The sequence below is a fragment of the Brachycentrus maculatus genome, unplaced genomic scaffold (genome assembly GCF_059751285.1).
Source record: "Brachycentrus maculatus isolate JH-2025_06_01 unplaced genomic scaffold, ASM5975128v1 h1tg000091l, whole genome shotgun sequence".
Taxonomy (NCBI): Eukaryota; Metazoa; Arthropoda; class Insecta; order Trichoptera; family Brachycentridae; genus Brachycentrus; species Brachycentrus maculatus.
The window spans coordinates 1873712-1900645 of NW_028280845.1; the positions used below are offsets into that span (position 1 = coordinate 1873712).

At 32.5% G+C, this 26934-nt stretch overlaps 1 protein-coding gene across 3 annotated transcripts in view; it reads left to right on the top strand.

Moving 5' to 3' along the window:
* Positions 1-26934, top strand: part of Traf4 (TNF receptor associated factor 4) — a 183603-nt gene that overhangs the window by 119256 nt on the left and 37413 nt on the right. The window contains exon 1 of one of the 3 annotated variants that reach the window (XM_088258245.1): positions 24602-25038. The exons of the other annotated variants lie outside the window; for them this stretch is intronic. Coding sequence (XP_088114371.1) covers positions 24826-25038 — 213 coding nt within the window. The 5' untranslated portion in view covers positions 24602-24825. Of the gene's footprint in view, positions 1-24601; positions 25039-26934 lie in introns of those variants that run through there. 3 annotated transcript variants of the gene reach the window in all.

Here is a 26934-nt window from a genome sequence, read left to right on the forward strand (position 1 = left end):
TTTGGTCAATAAAAAAATATTACCCTTCCTTACAAAAATCTGAAAAGGTTACTCCGATGTATTTCAGCGGTCCAGACAAAATTAGATTCACTGCAATATATGCATTTTTTCAATATTTAAGACAGTCAAATAGATATAAAAATTTTAAGATTTTGAAAAAAAATGTTTATTCAAGTTTTTTTGTCAAGTTCCAGTGACTCGTTTCATAAGTATTATTTTATCTGCTCGAATTTGCAAAGAGAAAAACGATATGGCGAAACATGGTGTCATTATAAAGCAGAGTATAATTTCCCATAATTTAAATGGTAGCAAATGAATTTAAGAGTATTACGCGGCGGCTGCTGCGGTTACTCTGGTGCAATAAATGACATCTGCAGAATATTACTCGCGAGCAGTGTGAGAGATTGATTGTCCGCCGGGGAATGCAGTCTCTCGACTCGGAACTTTCTCACGTTGTCGAGTGGCGGAACGTATTAGCATGCTCCCTGCTCACTCGTACTGGGACTCCCTTCGGTGGGCACTGCAGATTGCCTCATTAAGTAGCTACCCGCGGCTGCCAATATCGACTCCTCGCTAATATTGATACTGACGTGATATTTGCTGTACCTAAATCGAAATCATAAGTCGATTCTGCAGTAGCTGTTTGAAATGTAAATTCACAGTAAAAACGGGATACAGTTTTGTTTATTTTTTGACCTCTCATTAAAGATGAAGAAGAATATGGAAGTCTAGGCATTTACGGTGCCCAGACTTCCATATTCTTCTTCGTCTTTAATGAGATGTCAAAAAATAATGAGAAAAATAACTCCTATAATTGGAGATAATCCAGATTTGTGAACAGGTATTTGGACACACTCAAAATGTTGAAAGTTATCAAGCCAACGTTATTATTGGGTAACTTTTCCCTGTATTTTCAACCGTGGTGCATTCATAACATATTTTCCCTGGACGTCAGAATAATACCGCATATTAATATGAGAAGAAACGCAATATACATACATATATGATTTACGAGTCTGCGAAATGCATGATGCGTTATATTTAACATTCCACATTTACGGTAGTGGAAGGTAATAGTAGGAAACAAGAGCACGGTACTTGTTATTTCAGAACAGGATCAGATACAACTTTCTTCGATCGGCGACGAACCTTCTTCCCACGAAAGAACGGACAATTTTACAACACTGTCTGTAATTACTGTGTACTGCAGGAAATTATTATGTAACTTATAAAATAAGCTATTTAACTCGTAAATATTATATTTTATGAACACTAGTAAAGCATCGTACATAAGTGCAATTAAATATTTGCAAAGATTTTTTTGTTCAACGTTTACTTAATAAATATCACTACTTATTTGTCTATTGTGACACGTGTTGAAATTTCGATGCTTTCAACTTCATTATCAAACAGTACGTGAAATTCACATTACATAGCAGATTTTTTTTCTTCCAATATTTATTTAATATAACCCTGGACTGGTGCCTGAAGCGGAGGGCTGATCACCTTTCCTTCGTGTATTTAACGATCAAGATAACACTGCTTCTATATGATGCAGTGCCCTATGTACCATTGGGTGCGGATAAGGGTTAAAAAAAATTGTCAAACTAAAGTTAAATGTAAAATAGATAAATACTATCGCAAAGTAAATCCAACATCCGAAATGAAGATTTGACGACACATTGCAGGCCTAACACTGCGCGACAGAGTAAGAAACTCTGAAATAAGAAAAATCTGCGATGTTGAAGATGTCGTGCGATGGGGAAGAGAAAGAAGACGTTTCTGGAGAAATCATGTGGGAAGAGCGAGTTCGGATCGAGTGGTGAGGATAGCAGCGGACAGCAGCGTAAGCGGTAGCAGACCCCCAGGAAGAAGACCACCTAAACGATGGAGAGATAGCTGGTCTTCCACCTCCCAGGAGCGGACCGGAGAATGCGGGACATAGCCCTATATAAAGAAGAAGAAGAAGAATCCGAATGAATTAATGAAAACATTTGCTTTGTCGACTTTTATCCTGGTCTGATATTCCATTCGGTGTTTAAACCTTCAACTACGTAGTCAAGATAACTTTAATTTTACATCTGTCATTTATTTCTAATACCTTTGGCATTTTCAAACTGTCGATCTGTATTGTCATAAAGATAAACGTACCGGTTTAAAATAAATGTGAGTGTTATTTAATAATACACTAGACTGGCACTTGAAACGTAAGACTGGTCGCCTTTCCTTAATCACTTAACGATCAATTTAAAATTGCATCGATTTGATGCAGTTCCCTATGCACTATTAGGTGCGGTTGAGGGTAAGAAATAAATTAAAAGATAAATTGTGACTTTGCTTTCCTCTAACCTCCTGACATTAAGGATTCACAAAGAATTTAAAAGGTCATAGAAATATTAGTCTGGAAGTAAAGATAAATTTATCTACTCTATGTTGATGCGTTATCTTTCCAATGTAATCGACCACCCGAAGAGATCAATTTTAGTACAAGATTTCTTGACATAAATCTGACGATACCAGTTTCGTCATAGATCTTCGTCATGTAAGGCGTCAGCTTATTATCATAAGTCTATAGAGATACGGATATTCCCCTTTGCTCCGTTATATTGGTTTTCCCCATAACTACCTACGATATTATTTGTCAGACTAAACAACACCACATCGCAATGTCAACAGATAAGGGCTCATGTCAAAAATAACGACGTGGGGTTATCAAAAAATGTCTGTCAAACGATCTTCATATCATATGTACATATGGTATGTACATTCGAAGGGTGTTTAGATAAAAGGATATAAACACATACAGAAATCGTAATTGGAGGGAATTTTTGTCGGTAGAAAGAAGAATAAGGTATACAAGTATGTATATATATATATATATATATATATATATATATATATATATATATATATATATATATATATATATATATATATATATATATATACCTAGTGCCATTTAAAATTTCATTTAACAATTAACGAAGAACTAACAAATATATTTAAAGTTCTTGCCTATTTTATAAACGTTGTCAACAATTATTTTTAAACAGTTTTAAAAAACGCAATCTTGTTATGTTTTGCGTTTTTCGCTGTTGAGTTTGACTATATTTATATTTAATTTATATATATAAATATATATATATATATATATATATATATATATATATATATATATATATATATATATATATATATATATATATATATATATATATATATATATATATATATATATATATATATATATATATATATATATATATATATATATATATATATATATATATATATATATATATTTTCGTCTTATGTTGGCCGAGAATCAAAACTGGCAAACTAAATACCAAGTGACTGCCGAATCAATTAATGAAATTAAATATAAAGTATTTGCTATTGTAACAAAACCAACCGTCTTCTTCCTCTTCTTCTTCTTCATTTATGGCTTTTCAACCAGCGAGTGTCCTAGCCAGTGTCTATTTATCAAACCAATCTGGCGTTTTTTGAACGAATGAAATCTTGGAAAAAGTAAAAGATTTATTATTTACATCTTATTCCAAATTTCTGTTTATTGTCGTTGGAATTTAAATTTAATTTTCTCTGAATCCAGGAACATTTTACGTAATTGGTTTTTTTCTTAAAACACCGTATTTGCATTGAAAAAATAAGTTTTTCTTCGAAATAATTATATGATTATGAAAAGAAAAGAGTTATTGAAAGGTAAGGAGTTTAAAAAATATTTAAACAAATATTTTTTCTATTACAAACTCGTATATTCTAAAAAAAAATATCACTCCTTTAAAAAATCTGGTGTGAACAGACATGAGACCTCTCAGGTGATCTCCAGTGGAATGAATTCTGTGTTGGCGAATATCCCCTTAAGTGTAACGAAACAGAGCTCCGATTAATTTGTTTTTTTTTTTATCACATTGCACACAAAAGGACTGTAATTTACAAGAAGTGTTTGTTCTTGCTTTCATTCATTATTTGTTATGCAACACTGACAGCCCGGCAATGAATGTTAATTCAGTACAAAAAATTGTACAAAACACAGTGGTGACAACAACATAGCCGCAGTCGTGTATATGCCTGCACAGTCTGGCAAGCGGCATTCTAAATTAGTCTCTCCTAGAAACCGATCACTCACATAGAGCTACCTAGTAGTACTCATTTGTAATAAACCATATTATTTTTTGACATCTCATCAAAGATGAAGAAGAATATGGAAGTCTGGGCATTTACGGGGCTGACGACCGTCATAGGCTGGTTTAAGTGATCACTTTACACACGTGTAACATTCACCAATTCTACCCATTATTGACAACCACACTACTCAAATTCTTGGAAGTTCTATATATATGGACCAATTTAGGAACCTTGTTCTTGAATCACTAGAACTTCACTAGAGACATCTATTGGTGAGATGTAAAGAAGCTTTTTTATTAAGCAGAAACTCTTATATTAGTATGTGAGATCCGAATCCTGGATTATAATCACACACATGAGAAACGCCAGAAAATACCATTTTCATTTTTATTATTAAGCTTATAATTTGACCAGATAATTTATTTACAACATTTTGAGTGTGTCCAAATACTTGTTCACAAAATCTGGATTATCTCCAATTACAGGAGTTATTTTCATATTATTTTTTGACATCTCATCAAAGATGAAGAAGAATATGGAAGTCTGGGCATTTACGGGGCTGACGACCGTCATAGGCTGGTTTAAGTGATCACTTTACACACGTGTAACATTCACCAATTCTACCTATTATTGACAACCACACTACTCAAATTCTTGGAAGTTCTATATAGATTATATTATATTATTATATATAGATTTTGTGAACAAGTATTTGGACACACTCAAAATGTTGTAATAAACCACATTGCATACAAAAGGATTGTAATTTACAAGATAATGTTTTTTATTGTTTTTATTTATTATTTGTATGTATGTTTATGCAACACTGTGACAGCCGTGTATGTTTATTCTGTACAAAATGTTTTGAATAAAACCCACCATCCGCGTCTGTGCAATGAAGTGGCAACGAAGAATTCGCATAAAAAATATTATTCGATTATTATTACACCCGTAAGTCGACGATGAGAATTCAAAAACGACTTGAAATGCGTAACAATGTATTTTATTTGTATGAACGGATAAAGATTGAAATGTATCGGCTTATAAATTAAATCATAAATTAATTCCAACTTTGACATACGGCAATGATCTTTTTACGACCCGACTTACGAGTGAATTCTAAGAATTATCATGAACCTTTCAATCTGTTTCGATATGCGAAAGTATAAATAATAAATTCCTCTCCTCCTATAAATAATGCGTACTATGTAAATATCTTCAAACCTTTATCCGCACCCCAATGGTGCATAGGGCACTGCGTTATTTAAACGCAGTTTTATAGTTAACACACGAAAGAAAGGTGATCAGCACTCCGCTTCAGGTAACAGTCCAGTGTAATATTGAATCAATATTAATAATAATAATAATAAAACCCTTATCTGCACCCCAATGGTGCATAGGGCACTGTGTCGTATAAACGCAGTGTTATCTTGATCGTTTACACATGAAGGAAAGGTGATCAGCCCTCCGCTTCAGGTACCAGTCCATGGTAATATTGAATAAATATTACAGTGAAAAAATCACTAATATTTATTTTACCCCCCTTGGGAATCGATCCCGTGACCTCCAGAACGGTAGCCGAGCGTGCTGTCCATTACACTACGGAGGCGGACTAGAATAAATATTACAGTGAAAAAAATTTCACTCAAGAATCACATGAAATTATTCTTTAAATCCTTATCCGCACCCCAATGGTGCATAGGACACTCCATCATATAAACGCTGTTTATCTTGCTAGTTAACACATCAATGAAAGGTGATCAGCCCCCCGCTTCAGGTACCAATCCACGGTAATATTGAATAAATATTAGAGTGAAAAAATCACTTATCCGGGACCTCCAGAACGGTGGCCGAGCGTGTTGACCATTACACTACGGAGGCGGACATATGTAAATATACTATAGTGTAAATAATTATTGTCATGTGACTTTGTGTATTTGTAATCTTCATAATTTATTTAAAATAAAAATAACAAAATAATTTACAACAAAGCCCTTCGCGCAGATTTTATTGAGAAACGACTTTATTTTATTTTCGTTTCGATTTTTCGATTAACGATTTTATTTTCATGTGAACTTCATGGTGAATTAGTTATGCAAAACGATTTTCGAGTAACTTTGAATTTTATTGACCGAAAAATTCGACTACGGTGAGAATCGCTTATGCATTGTAAACCTACCTACGCCACTGTTTCTCAACTTGTAAGTTTTATCTTATTTTGTATTTTTTTATCACGAACTTTATTCAAGCTATCTTATGGTGATTGTATGAAAACAGCTTATTTTTATTACATTTAAGTTTTGTACTGTTCGTCCGCCTCCGTAGTGTAATGGTCAGCACGCTCGGCTACCGTTCTGGAGGTCCCGGGTTCGATTCCCAAGGGGGGTAAAATAAATATAAGTGATTTTTTCACTGTCATATTTATTCTTTATTACCCTGGACTAGTACCTGAAGCGGAGGGCTGATCACCTTTCCTTCATGTGTAAACGATCAAGATAACACTGCGTTTATATGACACAGTGCCCTATGCACTATTGGGGTGCGGATAAGGGTTTTTTTTTATTTGTTTTGTACCGACATTTCTTGATAAAACTGCATTTTATAACATATAATAAAACAACAGCTACATGTTTTTTTTTACTTTTATTTTATTTAACCAGTGACTAAGTTTAGCCTCCCACCATTCAGTCAAGACGGAATAAATAAATAATGTTGTTGTTTATTGAGTTGGCGTGTAATTTGTAGAACTCCGTTTTAATTTATGCATAAATTTTTAAATCAAACAAGATTTTTTGAGTATACTAAGTTGTATGTTATGACATTTTCAAACATTCGTTTGAAAATGCCATAACATACAATTGTCACAATATTAATTTTAACTTAGTAGACTCAAAAAATCTGTAGTTGATTTAACAATTAATACATAAATGTTGTTGCTGTTTCATTATAGCTTATTTGGGGGTAGATATGTATCCCTGAAAATGACAAGACGTTTATCAAAACCACTTGGAAAAAAGCAACAAAAATAAAAGTGATAAAAAACAAAGTTTGAGTTTTATTTTACATATATAAGTATCAGCAAAAACATTCAAGTAATAAAAATAAAAATAAAACTTCAAAATTTTTTACCTTTGCTGTGTAGATTCCTGTACTCACTAAAATAAAATGTGGAATGCCCGAAGACAAATTAATAATAATTTTCAAAAAATGTTTATTGTTTATGGGTTTTTTTGATTGACCATTCATTATAAAACAAGCTTTCTTCTCCTTTCTCCGGATAGCGAACGTTAAAACTGCATTAAATGGCCGAAAAAGTAGATATTTTATGATGGAGAGTTAGAAGTATTTTTTATATTTTATTCAATATAAAAAATTCAACTAATTCAAATAAAAACTAAAAAATTGGTACCTTTGTTGTGTGGATTACTGTAGTCACTAAAATAAAATGAGGAATACCCAAAGACAAATTAATAATAATTTTCAAAAAACATTTATTGTTTATGGGTGTTTTTGATTGACCATTCAACAACACGCTTTCTTCTCTTTTCTAAGGATAGCGATCGTTAAAACTGCATTAAATGGCCAAAAAAGTAGATATTTTATGATGGAGAGGTAAAGTAAATATATTTTTTTTAAGTATCAAGTGGATAGTTACAGAATCGTCTCTGTATCTAAGTCAGCAATGTAAATTATACGTGTGCACATATCGCTCACTCCTTTCAACAACGATATATATTAAAAATTGGATTTTTCAGGAGATCGTTTTTAATGTTTTAAAATAAAGTAAAATGTATTAAAAATAAATATCTAGCCACTTATTGAACTTTTTACTGTGCATCATATCTTTTTAGGTAAAACCTGAAGGTTTTTCCTCCATTTGAAAAATAGTTTATTTAAAAAAAATCAAACAGTAAATTTACTAAAAATATTTAGTATATTTAAAAAAAATTAAACAGTACATTTTCTTCAAAATGCAAAAACAACCCTTTTTGCCCTGTAGCGGGTAAATATTATGTTAAAAATATGCCGCTTTTGCTGGGATATAGTACATTTTCTGGGCATTCCGAAAACATGCACAATTTAAAATTGACGATTTTTGATATATGACGTTGTTGAAAGGAGTGAGCGATATGAAATCATGTATATTTAAAGTATCGTTTTAATTTCGTATCTCTTGGAATTTTAATGCAAATATGCATGTATGTGAGGTATGTAATAATTAATTTTGCAAGATTATTTCAGTAGGTCACTCGCAAATGCATTTATATCGTAACACGTTGTAAGTCACTCGGTGGGTACGCCATAGTGTATACTCTGTACACTGTGAAGCGAGTTGCTCTAACTAGGTTAACGGGTGATACATACTTGAAGCTAAAATGTGCATTTTGTGTATCTAGCTAACTACGGCCAGGCTACTGTCTATAATAAGTGGGTAGATATGAAATAGATCGTATCATTGCATACACATTTTTATTTCATTGTAACATTATAATTTTTTTTTTGTAAAATGTTCCCTCAACACGGGAAAACTCGATGAGAGCACATTATTTAAATTTTTAATTTGTATCTTCTTTCTTCTATATCTGCCGTCTCTCCACTGCTGGATGTAGACATCTCCTATTTTTTTCAATCTTCTCTCATTTGGGCTTTTTCAATACACTTACTACCGGGGACAATGTCATTGGTCCATATTTATTAGAGACAACCTATTCCTATGCTAAAAACCTTCTAAATTATATATTTGTATGCCAAAGTAAATAAAATAAAATAAATGATTAATTTTTCTGTTGGCCTGAAATCCGACCCGAGCTACCGCATTTTAATCCATTTTCATTTCTAAAATCATCTCTGATACTAAAAATAAATCAAAATACGTACAAATACTAAATATATAGGTACGCTATAAAATAAAAAAATGTAAAGGATTTTATTTTAAACTTAAGGTGCTCCATTCAGCGCTTCAGGTCAGTACAGGGTAATATTAAAATAAATGTTAAAGTCACAAAAAATTACCAAACCCTCCTGGGAATCTAACCCGTGATCTCCAGCACGGTAGCCAATCGGTCTACAGAGGCAAGACCCTTACGATTAATAACACTTAAAATACCAAAGACACTTAAATTAACTGTTTTTAATTTTAGTTTTACTTGGTAAATACCATTATTTCTTAAAATCTATTGTGACTCGTGTTTCGATGCATTCCGCATCATTTTCAAACGAGTAAGATTTAAATTGAAAATGGATATATATTAATTACCATAAAGTGACTGCAATCAATTAATGAAATTATACATTTTAAATTTTGGTACCTGGTACCCAAGTTACCTTTCAAAATAAAAATAGTAGAATTTTCAGTTTCATGTATTGGGAATTATTCTAGATTAGAATAGATAGCAAAATTCGAAGATACGCCTAAAATATGACGAGTTTTACTCATATTTTAAAATCTTTTACCATTGTAATTATTTTTTTTATCCCAACCTTGCTTCGTCGAAAAGTTAATAAAGCAAATGGGGCTGATTTCAATGCGATCACCGCCTTTCAATTCGATGCCCTGAATCCGGTGCCGCTTTGAAATGAAATTTCGTTTCACAAAGTTTGAGCAGTCGCGATGTCGTAATTCTTGAACTTCGGAGAAAAGAGGTCGAGAGATGACAATATCACAAATCAGACATACAAATTTCACGAACGTAATATTTTAGTTTTACAAAGAATACAAGATTGTGTATTTAGATTGTCGTTCCTGTATTACACGGGACTTGAATATAAATCGATAAATTAACGAAAAATGAATCGGCAAATGTATATAAACATGGACATCTAAGTAACTTCATTCTCCTTCTTCAAACCGTTATCCGCACCCCAATGGTGCATAGGGAGCTGCATCATATACACGCAGTGTTATCTTGATCGTTAACACATGAAGGAAAAAAGGTGATCAACCCTCCGCTTCAGGTACCAGTCCAGGGTAATATTGAATAAATATTTGAGTAAAAAAATTACTTACATTTACTTGACCCCCCTTTACTTCAGTACGGTAGCCGAGCGTCCTGGCTATTACACTACGGAGGCAGACACTGGTGATTATATATATTATAATAAAATAAATATTATGATTTTATAATGATTTCAATTTAATTTAAAAATTAAATTTTAATTGAATTTCAAAAGTAAGTTACTAAATTAAATAAGCATTTAAAAAAATCGTATTTCACTTGAACCCCAGTCTAAAATATCTCAAAATATGTATGCTCTTATTAATAATCGGCTTCTCCTGAAGGAATATTTGATCCTTATATAATTTTATTGGAAAATTATATAATCTGTGACAAAATTATTTTACATATACTTATTTAAAATGACTTTTTGGTAGGTATGCGTAAAAACAAAGCTTTTACTTTCAGTGCATCTCACAATATCGTGCATCAGTAAAGTGAATTCATGCACATAAATGTCGTATATGATTGTTGACTTTTATTGTTATCGATTCCCTTAATTATTTAATTCAAAAACGTAATGTCATCGTGACGATTTCACTTCATACCTGGGGCATGCAACACGATCCACGAAATACGTTATTTTGTAATATCACACGGGGTTCGTGGTATCCCCATACGATATAATATTACCGACATACCTCGCTTAGTCCGGGCAATTCGGTTATTCGAAACCGAACTCTGCGAAACATATAAGTTCATAAATAAACTATGGTTATTAGAAAGAAGGCACATTTTTCTGTGAATTCTAAACGATAAATTTCCGATTTTAACTACTTTCTGGTTATAAGGCTATCTAACAGGAGACGTGAATCCAAAGTAATACAAAAATAATAAGAAAATAAAATGTCGTTTATATCCCACAATTATAAGATTGAATTACCTAATGTCCAAGTAACTTTGAAATCTAGCTACAGCTTATTCTACACCGCTTATCTTGGTCCTGTTCAGGGTTCAACTTTTTAAGTTTTATAGCCTATACTCCTTGTGAGTAAATTTAGTCTTCGTGGTTAATTTCACTATTATTTCATATAATTCATGAGTGAAAATTCTAGGTAAAAACACTTGCTCACAATTAAAGGATACAATACACTGTAAATTACAATATTATATAATGTGAGGTAAAAACCTTGTCTTGAAAACAAATGGCTGATAAATAACTAAAAAAACGACTAATCTTCATTTATGGATAACACTAATATGATCGCCGAAAAACAATATAATTTTCAGATAAAAAAAACATGGAAAATCAAACCGTAATATTGCCAAACCCCGCTTATTTTAAACGAATGGAAATATATTTAACACCTTATTTTGCTTTTCCTAGAGACCTAGAGCATCGTTGTAAGTACGATAATTAACAAAAAAGAAAATATAAAAAATGGTTTTTAAAAACCATGTATATACGCAATTTCCTACATTTGTAAGAAAAACGTTGTAGCAAATGATTATTTGGGTGGCAAAGCCCAACATTTATTTTCAAAAACGTAATTTTTTGAAGAATTGGTGCTGTTAATGTATCGACCGGACTATGGCGAAGCCATGCAGGACTAAGCGAAGTATTTCTGTGCATTGTTATTTGAAATTATTATTATCTGCGTGAATGGCGCCACTCTATCGCTACTCTGTATTCACTCTCCGACTCCCGATTAATGGTCGCCGCTCATTAACACCGATCTCACAATGGGTATAAGATGGACAAAGGAAGGATGTGGCACGCGACAAGATAGCGAAGAATAGAATGGATACTGGAAGTACTCGTACACATCTCCAGAGAACAAAACACTTGAAACAATATAGTCACGGAAACAATTCGTGTTGTACTTTGTACCACATAATAACAAGTACCGAGGACATTGTACTAATATGGTGTGAAACTTTTGAAATTTTTTTCTTCTTCATCTTCTTCCTAGCTCCATCCCAAATTATCGTCTTTGTAGACTATTAGGGTCAGCTCTCCTCGTCCTCAGGTTGTAGGTCCTTCTATCATGGAAAACGTCACCTAGATCACACCTTCGAATCATGTTATCTTTCTGTAGCATCCATGAATTTTTTGATCTTCCTCTAGATGCCTTTTTATAAAGATCCACGGGGATTGCTTGGTTCACAATTTGTTCATGTTTTCTGCGTCCTATGTGCCCATACCATCTCAATTGCCTTTCCTCTACCTTACTTTTGATGTATGTTACACCCAGGCTTCCACGAATGCGTGAACTCCTTATTGACAATATTTTTAGTGTGTATTTTTTAATATTTTTAATATTTTTAGTTATTTTTATCCGAATATTTATTTACAAATTCTGGGTTTGTCTCCGCTTAGAAGTTATTTATATTGATATCTCAAGAACGAGAATATGGAAGTCTGAGTATTTACAGGGCCTACGACCTGTCATATGCTAGTTTAAGTGGCATACGTGTAACATTCACCATTCTACCCGTGATTGTCAACAACTCAAATTCCATCTTTATTCACATGCGAGTTTTCGCCACCATCCATGGTTGAGTTGAGTATTTTTTGTGTTTATGTTTTATTTTACAGACATCTTCATTAAATGTATGTAATGTAAGATCTTTGCCGAATTATTTTACAATTTAATTTTTTATTAAACTTATATTTTTACGTACTATTTTTACTTGTTATTTTATTCAAAATATTTTGTTTGTTTTTCAAATCCTTGTTCGAAAATCTGGATTTTTCCAATTAGGAACTATTTTTACATTTCGACATCTCAACGACGAAGAAGAATATGGAAGTCTGGGTATTTAAGTGGGCTAAAATGACCGTTTACTTTTAAAACCAAAAAAGCATTAAAACCATGAAAATGATAACTTCCAAATATTATACTTTTCTTCTTGGACATGTTATTCGACAATATGCTAAATGCACAATTCTGTGTCGTTAAAAATAATCCGTACACACATGATCCGTTCTCGACGTAATCAATCAAATCCATCCATTTATAATAATCAATTACCAGAAGTGTGCGCGTGGTACAGCCACACCGCGTCAACACTTCAGTGGGAATATGTGAAATGATGGCATGTCTAATTGCTTCTCAAACCACTCAAGATTAATGTGGAAAATGACTTTTTCCCTTTGAAATTTGACAGACGCCGCGACGATGCTGGGTAGACGCTTGACTGAGATCCTGGCGTCGCGGATTCGAAGGAGAAAGTATAGTTTAAATATAGGAACATTATATATCGCTCACTCCTTTCAACAACGTCATATATCAAAAACCGTAAATTTTCAGTTGTACATGTCTTCGGAATGCTTAGAAAATGTACCATATCCCAGCAAAAGAGGCATATTTTTAATTTAATATTTACCCGCTACAGGGCAGAAAGTGTTGTTTTTGCATTTTGAAGAAAAGGTATTGTTTCATTATTTTTTTTAATATACTAAATAATTATCATATAAACCCAAATACATTCGTTATGTTTAACGAATTTTCAAATGACAATACGTCGACATTTGAAAAACCTACATATATTGCTCACTCCTTTCAACAACGTCATATATCAAAAAACTTTATTTTCAGGAGATCGTTTTATAAGTTGAAAAATATAATACAATGTATTAAAAATAAATATCAAGCCACTTTTGTATTTTTCACTGTGCAACAGATCTTGTTATAATGTTTTTTCTCCATTTGAAAAATATTTAGTGTATAAAAAAAATTAAACAATACATTTTCTTCAAAATGCAAAAACAACACTTCTGCCCTGTAGCGGGTACATATTAAGTTAAAAATATGCCGCTTTTGCTGGGATATAGTACATTTTCTGGGCATTCCGAAAACATGCACAACTGAAAATTGACGATTTTTTATATATTATGTTGTTGAAAGGCGTGAGAGATATATCAATGTATTTGCGTGTTTATATCATAAACATTTCATTGTACCTACTTGGACACCAAGGCTTGGACACACCCAGAATGTAGTAATACTCTTGTCTTTGTTTTTGTCCCTTTTCGGAATCGAATCCGTGACCTCATGTATGGCGCATGATAGACTATGTGCTAATCACTAGACCACGGAGGCAGATAATAATATGTCTTGAACAAAAATTAGGACCCTGTAAATTTAATATTGTTGTGAGATATTACATCTTTACCAATTATAAAGTGATATTCTCCCACACATTATGCTTTCCTTGATTTTAGAATTATGGTAATTGACGTGTTTCATGACAAATTGGCTTAAAATTATCTCTACCTTATCTCATAATAATAACTTATAATGTTTTCATTATATTATTTGCATATTTGATGAAAAAAACTCAGTTAGTTATTTTATTTATTGTTTCGGCATTTACTTACTACTACTACTACCATCACGCCGTTTCCCCGCAGGGGTAGGCAGAGAGGATGGAACGCCACACTATTCTGTCCTGACATACACTCCTCGCCTCCTTCACATCCATACATCTAGTCATACATGCCCTCCGATTACGCAGACTTTTGACACCGCCAGATTTTAGGTTCTGATTGATCTGATCGTGCCAAGTCTTTTTCGGTCGTCCACGTTCTGTTTTCCCTCTCACATTCGCCACATATATTTTCTTAGTCTTATTCTCTCGCTATCCATTCGCTCCACATGTCCATACCACCGCAAAGAGCTCTTCCTAATCTTTTCAATTATTCCTCGTTCAGCCTTACATTCCTCTCTTATATTTACTTTGAGTTTATTAATGACTATTAGTTTCAGGAGCCAAACTTCCATCGTCAGGTCTGAATAATCTCAGTTAGTTAAATATCTAAGTGCTGAATATTGCTAGAGTGAATCAAATATGACGCGATTTAAAAAATAATAATTAACTGAAAATAAGAAAATGAAAAATATATAAAATAATAAAATTCGTGACAATTGTTTCGCCTTGTTAGGGCATTATCAAACTAGTGTGAAGATTAAATAGACTGGGGGCCCTTAACTTTTAACACTTATCAGTAAACTGGTTTTAAATTTTCCATGCCATTTTCCGTTTTTTCAGCATGATCTATTCTGATGATAAATTAAATAAGTCCGTTTGAATACATACCACTCATATTTATTTATAAATTAAACTGGCACCTGTACTTTCAGGATACATAAATAATCTTTGAAAAAAATTGTGCTTTTCCCACACGAATAAACACAAACTGGGCTGTTATTAGTGATAGCCTTAGGCCTCCCATCAAAGTCTATGTAATTTTAACAGCTTTTTATTTGTACACAGGGATTATTCCAACACTTCCTATTTTGCTTTGTCCTGGATAATCAACACTCGGTAATGTTTATTTAATCACTACTCTTGGTCCACAGTGGGTTGTGCTTATAGAACATCGTTTAACAGCCCCTCCCAGAGCAAATCTCGTATCTTGTCCATCAATCTTGATCACCACGTCACGTCTCCGTATGTGTTACAATGAAGACTTCTGCTTTCGATGCAATTACATTAACCCTAGATTACTAAACTATCCTGCGAATTACTAAACATTCGTAAAAAATACGTCATAGAAATAAAACGAGAATAAATGACATAATCAAAAGCTTTTATTGTTTTAGAAGAAAAAACAACATTATTTGGGTTAAATAGATCACGTATTAATGAAAAGAACTATAATTAAAATATAACTTTGTTTTAAAATAACTATAAATATTTTATTATAACTTAATTATAATGTCTACCTATGTCTATAATGTTTCAAAGCTAACTGCTTTTTTTTTCAAGACTGATTAATACTAAAACACTATCTACTTAACAAAATTTAAAATATTTTAGCCCCTAGGCAAAAGAGCAAATATAAATTATTTAAAAAAAAAATAACGGTACGTTAGGAACGAACTGTGAAGAATGGGGTGAGGACGACGCGAACATGATTTTTTCCAGGAAACGTCATTTTGGCGTCGTAATTTTTACGATAGTTTAGTATTCTAGGGTTAAACACTTCAAACTTCAATCCTCAATGCGCTATCTTAATTGATCGAGGAAGAAATAAATTTTGTGATTTGAATCTTGTTTAGAAATTCTAACGTTTATTAATCTTCCATGTTTTATTAATAATACTTCTTCATCAACCATTCTAGATATTATCGAAGATGCCTAGGTATAAATAACGTTTTGACATCTCAACCAGATGAAACAGAATACGGAAGTATTTACTGGGTATTTTGTCCGCCTCCGTAGTGTAATGGTCATACGCTCGGCTACCGTTCTGGGTGTCTCGGGTTCGATTCCCAAGGGGGATAAAATAAATATAAGTGATTTTTTCACTGTAATATTTATTCAATATTACCATGGACTGGTACCTGAAGCGGAGGGCTGATCACCTTTCCTTCATGTGTAAAAAACGATCAAGATAACACTGCGTTTATATGACACAGTGCCCTATGCACCATTGGGGTGCGGATAAGGGTTTTTTAAATTATTTTCATGGCTTATGACCTGGTTAAGTGATCATTTTACACAACACACGTGTAACATTCACCATTCTACCCATGACCGACAACCACACTACTCAAATTTTTGAAACTCCTACATATGTCATAAATCTTATCCCGCTTTATATTTGAGCTTGCCTTCTATGATTGGTTTGAGAAAGCTTTTATTAATCAGAGACCTTTTTAATTAGACCTTCGCAAGATCCTAACCGGATTTTTTTACATAATGAGAGACGCCTGAAAACATGATTTTCTTTTTTTGTGCAGCTTATAATTTGACCAGAATTTTTTATACACAACTTTTTTGGGTGTGTCGAAATTTGTGAACAATGATTTAGATACCCAAAAATGATGTGAAGAAAGTAAATAAAATCAAATTGTAAATAATCGGCAACAAAAAATATATTTCGAGAGACGAAAGTAACAAATTAATATCATACAGCAGTTAAATAAACAAATATCGCTCACTCCTTTTAACAACATCAAAAATAAAAAATAAAATATTTTTCAGGAGATCGTTTTTAAAGTTTAAAAATTTAATAAACTAAAAACATATTAAAAATAAATATGAACCCACTTATTAACTTTTTATTGTACAACAAATCTTTTTAGGTAAAACCTGCATGTTTTTCTCCTTTCGAAAAATATTGAGTTTATTAAAAAAAATAATTAAACAATACCTTCTCTTCAAAATGCAAAAACAATACTTTCTGCCGTGTAGCGCGTAAATATTAAGTTAAAAATATGCCGCTTTTGTTGGGATCTAGTACACTTTCTGGGCATTCCAAAAACATGCACAACTGAAAATTGTCGATTTTTGATATGTGACGTTGTTGAAAAGAGTGAGCGATATGATAAAATTGAACGAAATTTTTACCTCCGTATTTCTCAGTCAACACAAAAGTTAACTTTTTTATTGGTATTTATTATATTAGCCGCTGGATCATTCCCCTATGGTTGAAATTCCTCATCTCGTACCTTAAAATTACATTATTGCTTTAGTAGGTATTCGTACTCGATGTTTTTTTTTATTTTTATTTCAAGTACGTTTCATTATCTATACACTGGAACAACAACGACACTCGAATTGTTAAGAATTCAATATCGTTATTTTTTTCAAGTATCACTCAACATCGAAAACAATATAACAATAAAAATTAAAATAAAAGCTCCACGTCTATCAAAAAATAAAACAATTGTGTTTTTGCTCCAATCTTTTAATAATACAAATGCATACAATAAAACATATAAATGATCGAATTACAATACAATCCTTTTCAAATATTTTATGAATTTCAACAAGTCTATGCATTTTTTTTGCTTAAAATAGACAGCCAACGGTTTTAGACACTAGAAACCATATTCAAAGACTCCATTCAACAGTTTCCGCCACCATTCACGACCCTTTAAAGAGGAAACACTGAGGAGGGTACAAGTTTAAATTTTAAGGGATGTAATGTGAGAGGATGAAGTGCTTCTCTCTACCATGAGAGCATAGAGACCACCCTTTCTCGTGTAAAAAAAACATAGCAACTCGACACAAGACGCAACCCCTCATTACAGATTCGTTTCATTTCCTCCCTTAGCTGATTGCCGAAATGTCAATAAAAAGTTTAAATCTTTCCGCTTTTTGAACACTCCGCGTTACGGGGGTAGTTATTTAAGTTTCTTGGCCGTTTACGGATGACTTTAGATCCACATTAAAATAATCCCTTTAATCTTTTCTTCAAGACGACATACGATGTTTAATCCACAATTCATTAAGTATAAAACTATAAAAAAATATTAAAAAGCTATACGGAGGTGGGTAAATCTAAAAAAGATCGTATCATTCGGCCTAGTGGTATTGTTCGCATAGCACATGCAATTTTCTTTTCATATAATTTTATAAATAAGTTTTGTAAAATGCGCCCTCGGCACGGGAAAACCCATTGAGGGCGCAATATTGTAAATTGTAACTAATTATTATGTATATGATGAAAAATAAATAAAAAATCATCAAATAACATTTAAAAATTTGTCCTATACACATTTAAAAATTAAATAAATAGTTAAAATAGTGGCTAATCGAAAGTAGGTACCTGGTCAATAATTCTATCAATTGATTCGGCAGTCACTTTGTACCAATATCTATCAATTTTTAAGTTCTACTTAACAAATACCACTACGTCTTAAAATCTATTGTCACACGTGTTTCGGTCCAATCCGCATCATACGGTGTTTAAAAATTATGCGGAATGCATCAAAACACGTGTCACAATAGATTTAAAGAAAAAGTGCTATTTACCAAGTAAAACCTAAATAAAAACCCGGTTAAAATTTTACTATTTTGTTATGAAGTAGAGAATTTCAAATAGCCATCTATAAAATAGGGATATTGTGAATCTGGCTCATTTGGCGAATATACTTTAAAATGTCCTGTTTTCAGTCAACGTTATAAAAGATATACTATTTACAAATGTACGTGAGTCCTTGGTTGGAATGAAGCTTTTCACTTCAAAAGCTTAGTCAATAAATAATTTAATAGTATTTTTGTACCCAGTATGATGGGTTCCCTTTTCCTTTTTGCATACATCATCCTGCATCCTCCACCCCCTTCCGAATCCTGATCCCAGTAAATAACCCAGCCCTTAGCGGGAAGGGTGGCACGCGACAAGCTATCGCTGTTTGTCTTGTATTATATAATGCACTGAACAAGACTAGGGGTGTCTTTTTAAAGCTCTGTCTGCAAACAAGAATATTTTAAAACCAATATCAGCGACTTTACACTTTTTGTAAGATAACATTACTTTTGAGTTCATTTGATATATTTTTGATTATTTGATGGAGAATTCAGACATTTTCTTTTAATTTAAAGGGCACAGCAACTGCCTTGTAAGAGGAATGACAAATACATAATTAATTTTAAAATATTTTATTTTATATTTTATTAAAACTCTGTAAATACCACTATTTCTCAAAATCTACTGTGACGCGTGTTGCGATGCATTCCGTATCTATTTTTCAAACATACGGTGTTTGAAAATGATGCGGAGTGCATCGAAACAAATGTGAGATTCGCGTATGAAAGAATTTGGTTGGGTCGCGAACGACAGCGAAACGTCCGAAAGCGGGAGTAAACACTCCACTGCATTTTCTAGTCTGCGTGTATCTCGGTGTTTAGGGCTGCGCCCCAGCTGCCGCCGGCCGTAGGGGATGCTGCCTGGCACTGCAGATGTCGGCCGCCATTGTCTCGTGGCGTGGGTGTTGCCAGCTCGGCCCGCACATTCCTCGCGGAGTACTCATATGCTGTTCGGGTAGGAACTTGGTAAATAATAGCGGAACGCAGCTGTTCGGGGTAGTTCATGCACCCTCCTTTGTTGGTCCCGAAACTAATACCTGGTTCCTATTACCGATGTGCGCTAATAGGCTCTCGGTTTGAGTGATTGATTTAAATGAGTAGACGTTACTTTATAATATACCTATAGACAGTCGCATTGTTTATTATATACGTAAATATTAATTGTACTGTTGCTTAAGGCTCAACACATTTGTTTGCTAAATCATTTCCACCATAATATTTTCCCCAATTCATTCACAGTGAAGCGCCCTTGAGGTATTATTTTACGAATGTCGCTATATAAGTTTTCCAAATTTATTTTTATTATTATTAAACTCGCAAATATCCAAATCAGAAAGCGTCCGGTCGCGCAAGGGGCCAGACGTGTCCAGCGCACCATTTAAAAAAAAAAAAAAAAAAAACAACAACAAAAAAATATACATATCGCTCACTCCTTTCAACAACGTCATGTATCAAAAAACTTAATTTTTTAGATCGTTTTTGATGTTTAAAAATATAATAAAATATATTAAAAATAAATATCTAGCCACTTATTGAACTGTTTACTGTGCAACAGATCTTTTTAGGTAAAACCTGAATGTTTTTTCCCTATTTGAAAAATATTTAGTATATTTAAAAAAATATTTGAACAATACCTTTTCTTCAAAATGCAAAAACAACACTTTCTGCCCTGTAACGGGTAAATATTATCTTAACAATATGCCGCTTTTGCTGGGATATAGTACATTTTCTGGGCATTCCGAAAACATGCGCAACTGAAAATTGATGATTTTTGAAAAAATATTTTTATCATTTTTTTTAACTCTACTTTCAAAAACTATTTTATTTTCAAAACTATGTGCATACTTGCATATAGTAACATCTTGAGGGATGGGGTGCACGTCCATGCAAGATCCCAACCGGATTATTTTACATACTGGGAGACACCTGAAAACGTGATTTCGAATTTTAATGCGGCTTATAATTTGTCTAAATTATTTCATAACATAATGACATTAGTACTTAATTTATCAACCCAGTTCCACATGTCCAAACCATCACAACACATATTTTTTTAATTTTATCGATAATGCTTATCTCATCTTTGCATTATTTCCTCATGTATTTCACCATTCGAACTTCTATCGTACATCGTCTTGCCGCACTTTCGTCTGAGGGATCGAATTTCGACTTCATTCAGTCTACTTTCATCCTTCTTTTGCCAACACTATGCGATAGATTATATATATATATATATATATATATATATATATATATATATATATATATATATATATATATATATATATATATATATATATATATATATATATATATACGATCATATATGTGTGTATATTATTATCCAATATATTTATGCAGAATTGTTCAACCGTATATTTAGCTATTAAAAATTGCTCAACCATCGCCGACGTCGGTAGTTATTAAAAGAAATAATCATTAAATACAAAAACAACAAAAAAAACAATGTTATACGTATAATTTCCTTAATGCTTTATATTCAGCAGTTACATAGATCAATGAACTCATATGCTACGGGTGAAAAGTTTTATTTTTTTTAAGTCCGAACACATTATTTTTGTTCATACAACCACTGGGATCACTGAAAGGGAATGAATAAAAAATTATTTATGTTCAATAGTTATCAATTTCGTATTGTTATATTTATGTCTTAAATTACGCTTTAATGTCCGCCTCCGTAGTGTAATTAATGGTCAGCACGCTCGGCTACCGTTCTGGAGGTCCCGGGTTCGATTCTCAGGGGGGGGTCAAATAAATATAAATGATTTTTTCACTGTAATATTTATTCAATATTATCCTGGACTGGTACCTGAAGCGGAGGGCTGATCACCTTTCCTTCATGTGTAAACGATCAAGGTAACACTGCGTTTATATGAAGCAGTGTCCTATGCACCATTGGGGTGCGGATAAGGGTTTTATTTTATTATTATTAATTATGCTTTAAGTATTAGTACCTAAACGTTATTTATTTCACTCTTATTTTGTGTTTTGCTCTTTTTATCACATTTTATATAACACACACGAACCTCACAGGATTGGAAAACATAAATAAATATGACACGGTTGCATTTTACAAAAATGGCAGTCTATTAATACTATAAGAGAGTGTATTATCAATCGGTACATTGAATTGCTTAATGAAATCTTTAAAGGAATACACCAATAATAATTAAACCCTTTTTAAATGTACAGGAGAATACTAGTAGATAATTACATCGATGATGGGTGATCGAATTGAATCAGGACTTGTATATGTGTGTATATGTATATATATATATATATATATATATATATATATATATATATATATATATATATATATATATATATATATATATATATATATATATATATATATATATATATATATATATATATATATATATATATATATATATATATATAATGTCAATTAGCATTTTCAATGTTTTCTGTTGCACTGTTGTTTCATAAATTTACGTCATAATTATAATTCTTATTTATGTGATATTCAATAATTATTTTAATATTTTCATTGCTTCACAATTGTTTGGGAGATGAAACATATTTATGAATGTGTGTTTCTTATTTGTTTTCCTTTTAATTTAATTATATTGAGCCACAGAAACGCGTGACCAGGTACAGCTAACATATGCGAGTATTTATGTTGTTCTATACCGTTCTTCACTTTGATAGGAGAAACTATTTGCTGCTCACACTGTAGTACTTGTATAGTGTACGAGTGGACTGTTTGTTATGTATCTTTTTTATGAGTGTTGAGGGTTTCTTTTAAAGGTCGTTCGGCTACAGCTTGCAAGGAGTACATTAAATTGTTATTATTGTGCGCGGGTGAGGGTAGGAAGGTGGGGAGGGGGCGAACAGCTGGACACAGCTGCCGCGGAGGGTAGCCCTGGAACGTGTTATACAGGGCTGAACACCATAACAATTTCCTGACTGAAATTAGCCCATTTCAACAATGGGCTAATTTCACTCAAGAGGAATATCAAATTAACCATAAGAGTGACAAGTAAGAAACAGTAAGCACGTGTAAAATGATTTTGATATTTCTCTTTAAATTTACAAAATTCTGACAATTAGATAAATTAATTTTAAATTTTAATTTTACTTAATAAATACCACTATTTCTTAAGATCTATAGCGATACGTGTTTCGATGCATTCCGCATTATTTTCAAACACCATATTACAAAGAAAGAAATAGCGGTAAAATAAAAAAATAAAAAATAAAATCAAAATGGATAGATATAATAGATGGTAACTCAATTATTTCAAATTTTCATTTTATACTTTTGCGTAATTCACATATCTAAATTTAAAAAAGAGTAGTTAGCCGGCAACATATTGGGTTGTTATGCATGTGCATGGTTTTGAAAAGGTGGTAGCAATGCCATTGAACCATTGCATAAAGGTGATAATATCGCTCACTCCTTTCAAGAACGTCATAAATCAAAAAACTTGATTTTTCAGGAGAACGTTTTTAAAGTTTTCAAAATATAATACAATTTATTAAAAATAAATATCAAGCCACTTATTGATCTTTTTACTGTGAAACAGACATTTTTAGGTAAAATCTGAAGGTTTTTTCTCCATTTGAAAAATATTTAGTTTATTTAAAAAATAATTTAACAATACCTTTTCTTAAAAATGCAAAAACAACACTTTCTGCCCTGTAGCGGGTAAATATTCAGTTAAAAATATGCCGCTTTTGCTGGGATATAGTACATTTTTTGGGCATTCCGAAAACATGCACAACTCAAAATTAACGATTTTTGATATATGACGTTCTCGAAAGGAGTGAGCGATATGTTTTTAAAATAAATAAATTCGACTTCTTGCATATACCCGACTATCAATCAAATATAAGAGAATTTAAAGGCATTTTATATATTTATTTAAATTAGTGAGCGAGGTGAAACGAAGCGCGTTGAGATAGAAATTAACGTGTGATAATTTTGAGAAAAATTCATTCAGCGTAAATTAAAAAATATATATACTGTATATATTTATAATTTCCCTTAAAAAATAAGACCTGAGTATGTAATTGAAAAATAAATGTCCCTGTCTTTCCATACATAGTTTTTATTGCTGTATTAAAGGTACCTACTTTATTCGCGAATTATGCAACAAAAATAATATTTGTCAACAAACAAAATAACGGACCCATTTTATTAAGTACCTTAATTTTCTCATCATAATAAAAGCCGTATCATTATTAATGGAGTAAATTTCAAGTAGGTACCTAAACATAAACATAATTGAAAAAAATAAAATTAAACAGCCTATGCGTCGAACTCGACCCTCGGGTTCCTAATTTGAAATGTTACAAAAGAAACTAACACCATCGCAGTTAGTTTATAGTCAAAGGCACTCTCGCAGGCTGTACTGAAGCAAGCCCCGACACGTGCATGCTCCTCTTCAGGAAGTCCCTCCCTTCCCCCAAATCCTTACAAACCCGAGTCTCTTGTTGTCACAGGCAAAGCGACTGCTTTGGAAAAAGGGTATATTTATCTGATTCATCTAATTTCTAATGATTCTGAGTGTCTATTAATTTTTTGCTGAGGTGACTTTGTACTTACGGTGAAAGTTATCGCTCCGTAGACCGACCCGTTTGAAAGCTCGCAACCAGTTTGAACGCAACACTTGGCACTCATTCTCGAGCGAACTGTTGTCGTGGTCGGTTGCGCGCTCGCGTCGTCCGCTCGTACTCCAACCAACAGCTGATCGCGCGTCACAACACGTCCGTTTATTTTCAGAGTGTTGAATAATTTCAAACGGATAATGTGGAAACTGTGAATAAGTGATAAAACAATTAACAAAAAAAAATAACAGAAGAAAACTCAGTTTTGATTCGGGGGGTTTTGTTTGTTCTGGTCAAAGTGAATCGAAAGGGTAACAAGATGGTGCGAAGTCTCTCGCAGTGGACCAAAACTTTAAGTTTTCCATCGAGGCTGTCTCCGAACCGCAGCTCCAAGGAAAGCGTCATCAACATGCAGCCGGTAGCGGGGCTCGGCGCCTCGCCCACCCCTAGTTCAGGATCCATCCCCAGGCAGTCCTGCTCCCCTGATCAAAAGAGCGTCTCGCCTATACCCATCACGGAAATCAGCCAAATCGTAAGGACACATTTTGACTTGTAAAAAAAACATCTATTTTGTCAGTAGCATTTTTAGAAAGTTGTCATACAAATTCCGGCATTTTTTTCCATCTATTGAAAATCGTTAAACATAAAGTTTGTTTTGAATATAGAAAGCATTAACTTTGTGGATCATATTGATATATTATTTTGAGAAATAAAAAGACTTTGTTTTTTCATCCACTCGCTTTTTTATTAACCAACTAGTTTCTGCAACAACCTGAAGAGGGCAACAGGTTGTTGCCGAAACTAGTTGGTTAATAAAAATGTGTGTGGATCAAAAAACAAAGTGTTTTTATTTCTCAAAATAATATAAAGTTTGTGTTTAATTTATTGTTATAAAGTTTATAAAATGTAAGTGTCAGTAAAAAACAATTTATATATTTTTTTGAAATTTTACTTCTTGTTTATTCTTTGTTCAATGGTATAGTTTATCCCTCAATGATCTGCAGAACTTTATCTAGTAATTTTTACCACAATATATTACTATTATAGATAGAGTTCTAATCATCTTTAGGGATGAAAAATGCCATAGAACAAAGAATTAACAACTAGAAAAACGACACATCTTTATTGTTTTTTTTACTAATATTTTGTAGTACATTTTATAAAGTTTATAACAATTTATAAAACACAAACTTTGTTTTTAACCACTTTCTTTTAGTACTATTTTTTCAACTGATTTAGACAAATACCTTGTCTTCTTGGATATCGAATAAAAATTAAAGTTGAATCAGGCATATCATAGTAAAAATAATTGATTTGAATCAAATCAATGTTTGCACCCTAAAAATTATATTCTCGTCAAAAAATCCATTTATATTTTAACGAGTCTGACTTGACTCTGGATTTCGTTCATATTAATTGTATTTTTCTTGTAATTGTATAAGTCTTTCTTTGCTCGTTTAAAGCGCTTTGTTATCATTTTACTGATTTTTACATATGATAACAAAATACATAAAATTTCCTATGAAAACTACTCTACAAGTACGCGCTTTACCTTATTTCCGAGAGTGACAAATCTGTAATAGTTGGATGCTGAGTACAATGATAATTATATTATTTTTTGACATCCCATCAAAGATGAAGAAGAATATGGAAGTCTGGGCGTTTACGGGGCTGACGACTGGCATAGGCTGGTTTAAGTGATCACTTTACACACGTGTAACATTCACCAATTCTACCCATTATTGACAACCACACTACTCAAATTCTTGGAAGTTCTATATATATATATATATGAACCAATTTTGAAACATTATTCTTGAATCACTAGAACTTAACTAGAGACATCTATTGGTGAGATGAAAAGAAGCTTTTTATTGAGCAGAAACTCTTTTATTAGTATGTATAAAAATAACAATGATAATTGTTAAAATAGTGATTTATTGCAGATATATTGTCTAGATCTTATTTCGTTCATTAAATATTTTTGCAACTAATAAATCAAACGATCTGCATTGATATTCTCGAAGAAATCGAGAATCCCATTCATATTTTACCATTAAATTGCCATATTTCCGAATCGGAACCAGTGTGCGCTCTGTAAATGGAGTTTATATTACCTTTTTATTGATTTCTTTCATTAATCTTTTTACGTTCACGACTAGCTTACTTCGGCCCGGGTTCTGTTATTCTCTGGCTGCACTCGGCTTTTTACTTTTGACAGGTGGCGCCCGTCATAATAATAAAACGTTAATTTAAAACTCCATTTCGTTGGCATCCTTTTTTTACCGACCGACCGGTTCGTCGGCGGCCGAAAATAGGAACAATATCGACTTTAAAATCGGCAAGCGATTCTCAATTTTGGGGTCATAAAATTATGTCAATTCAAAGAGAACTTGAAACTATGTTCACATCGACCAAAATAAGTTAA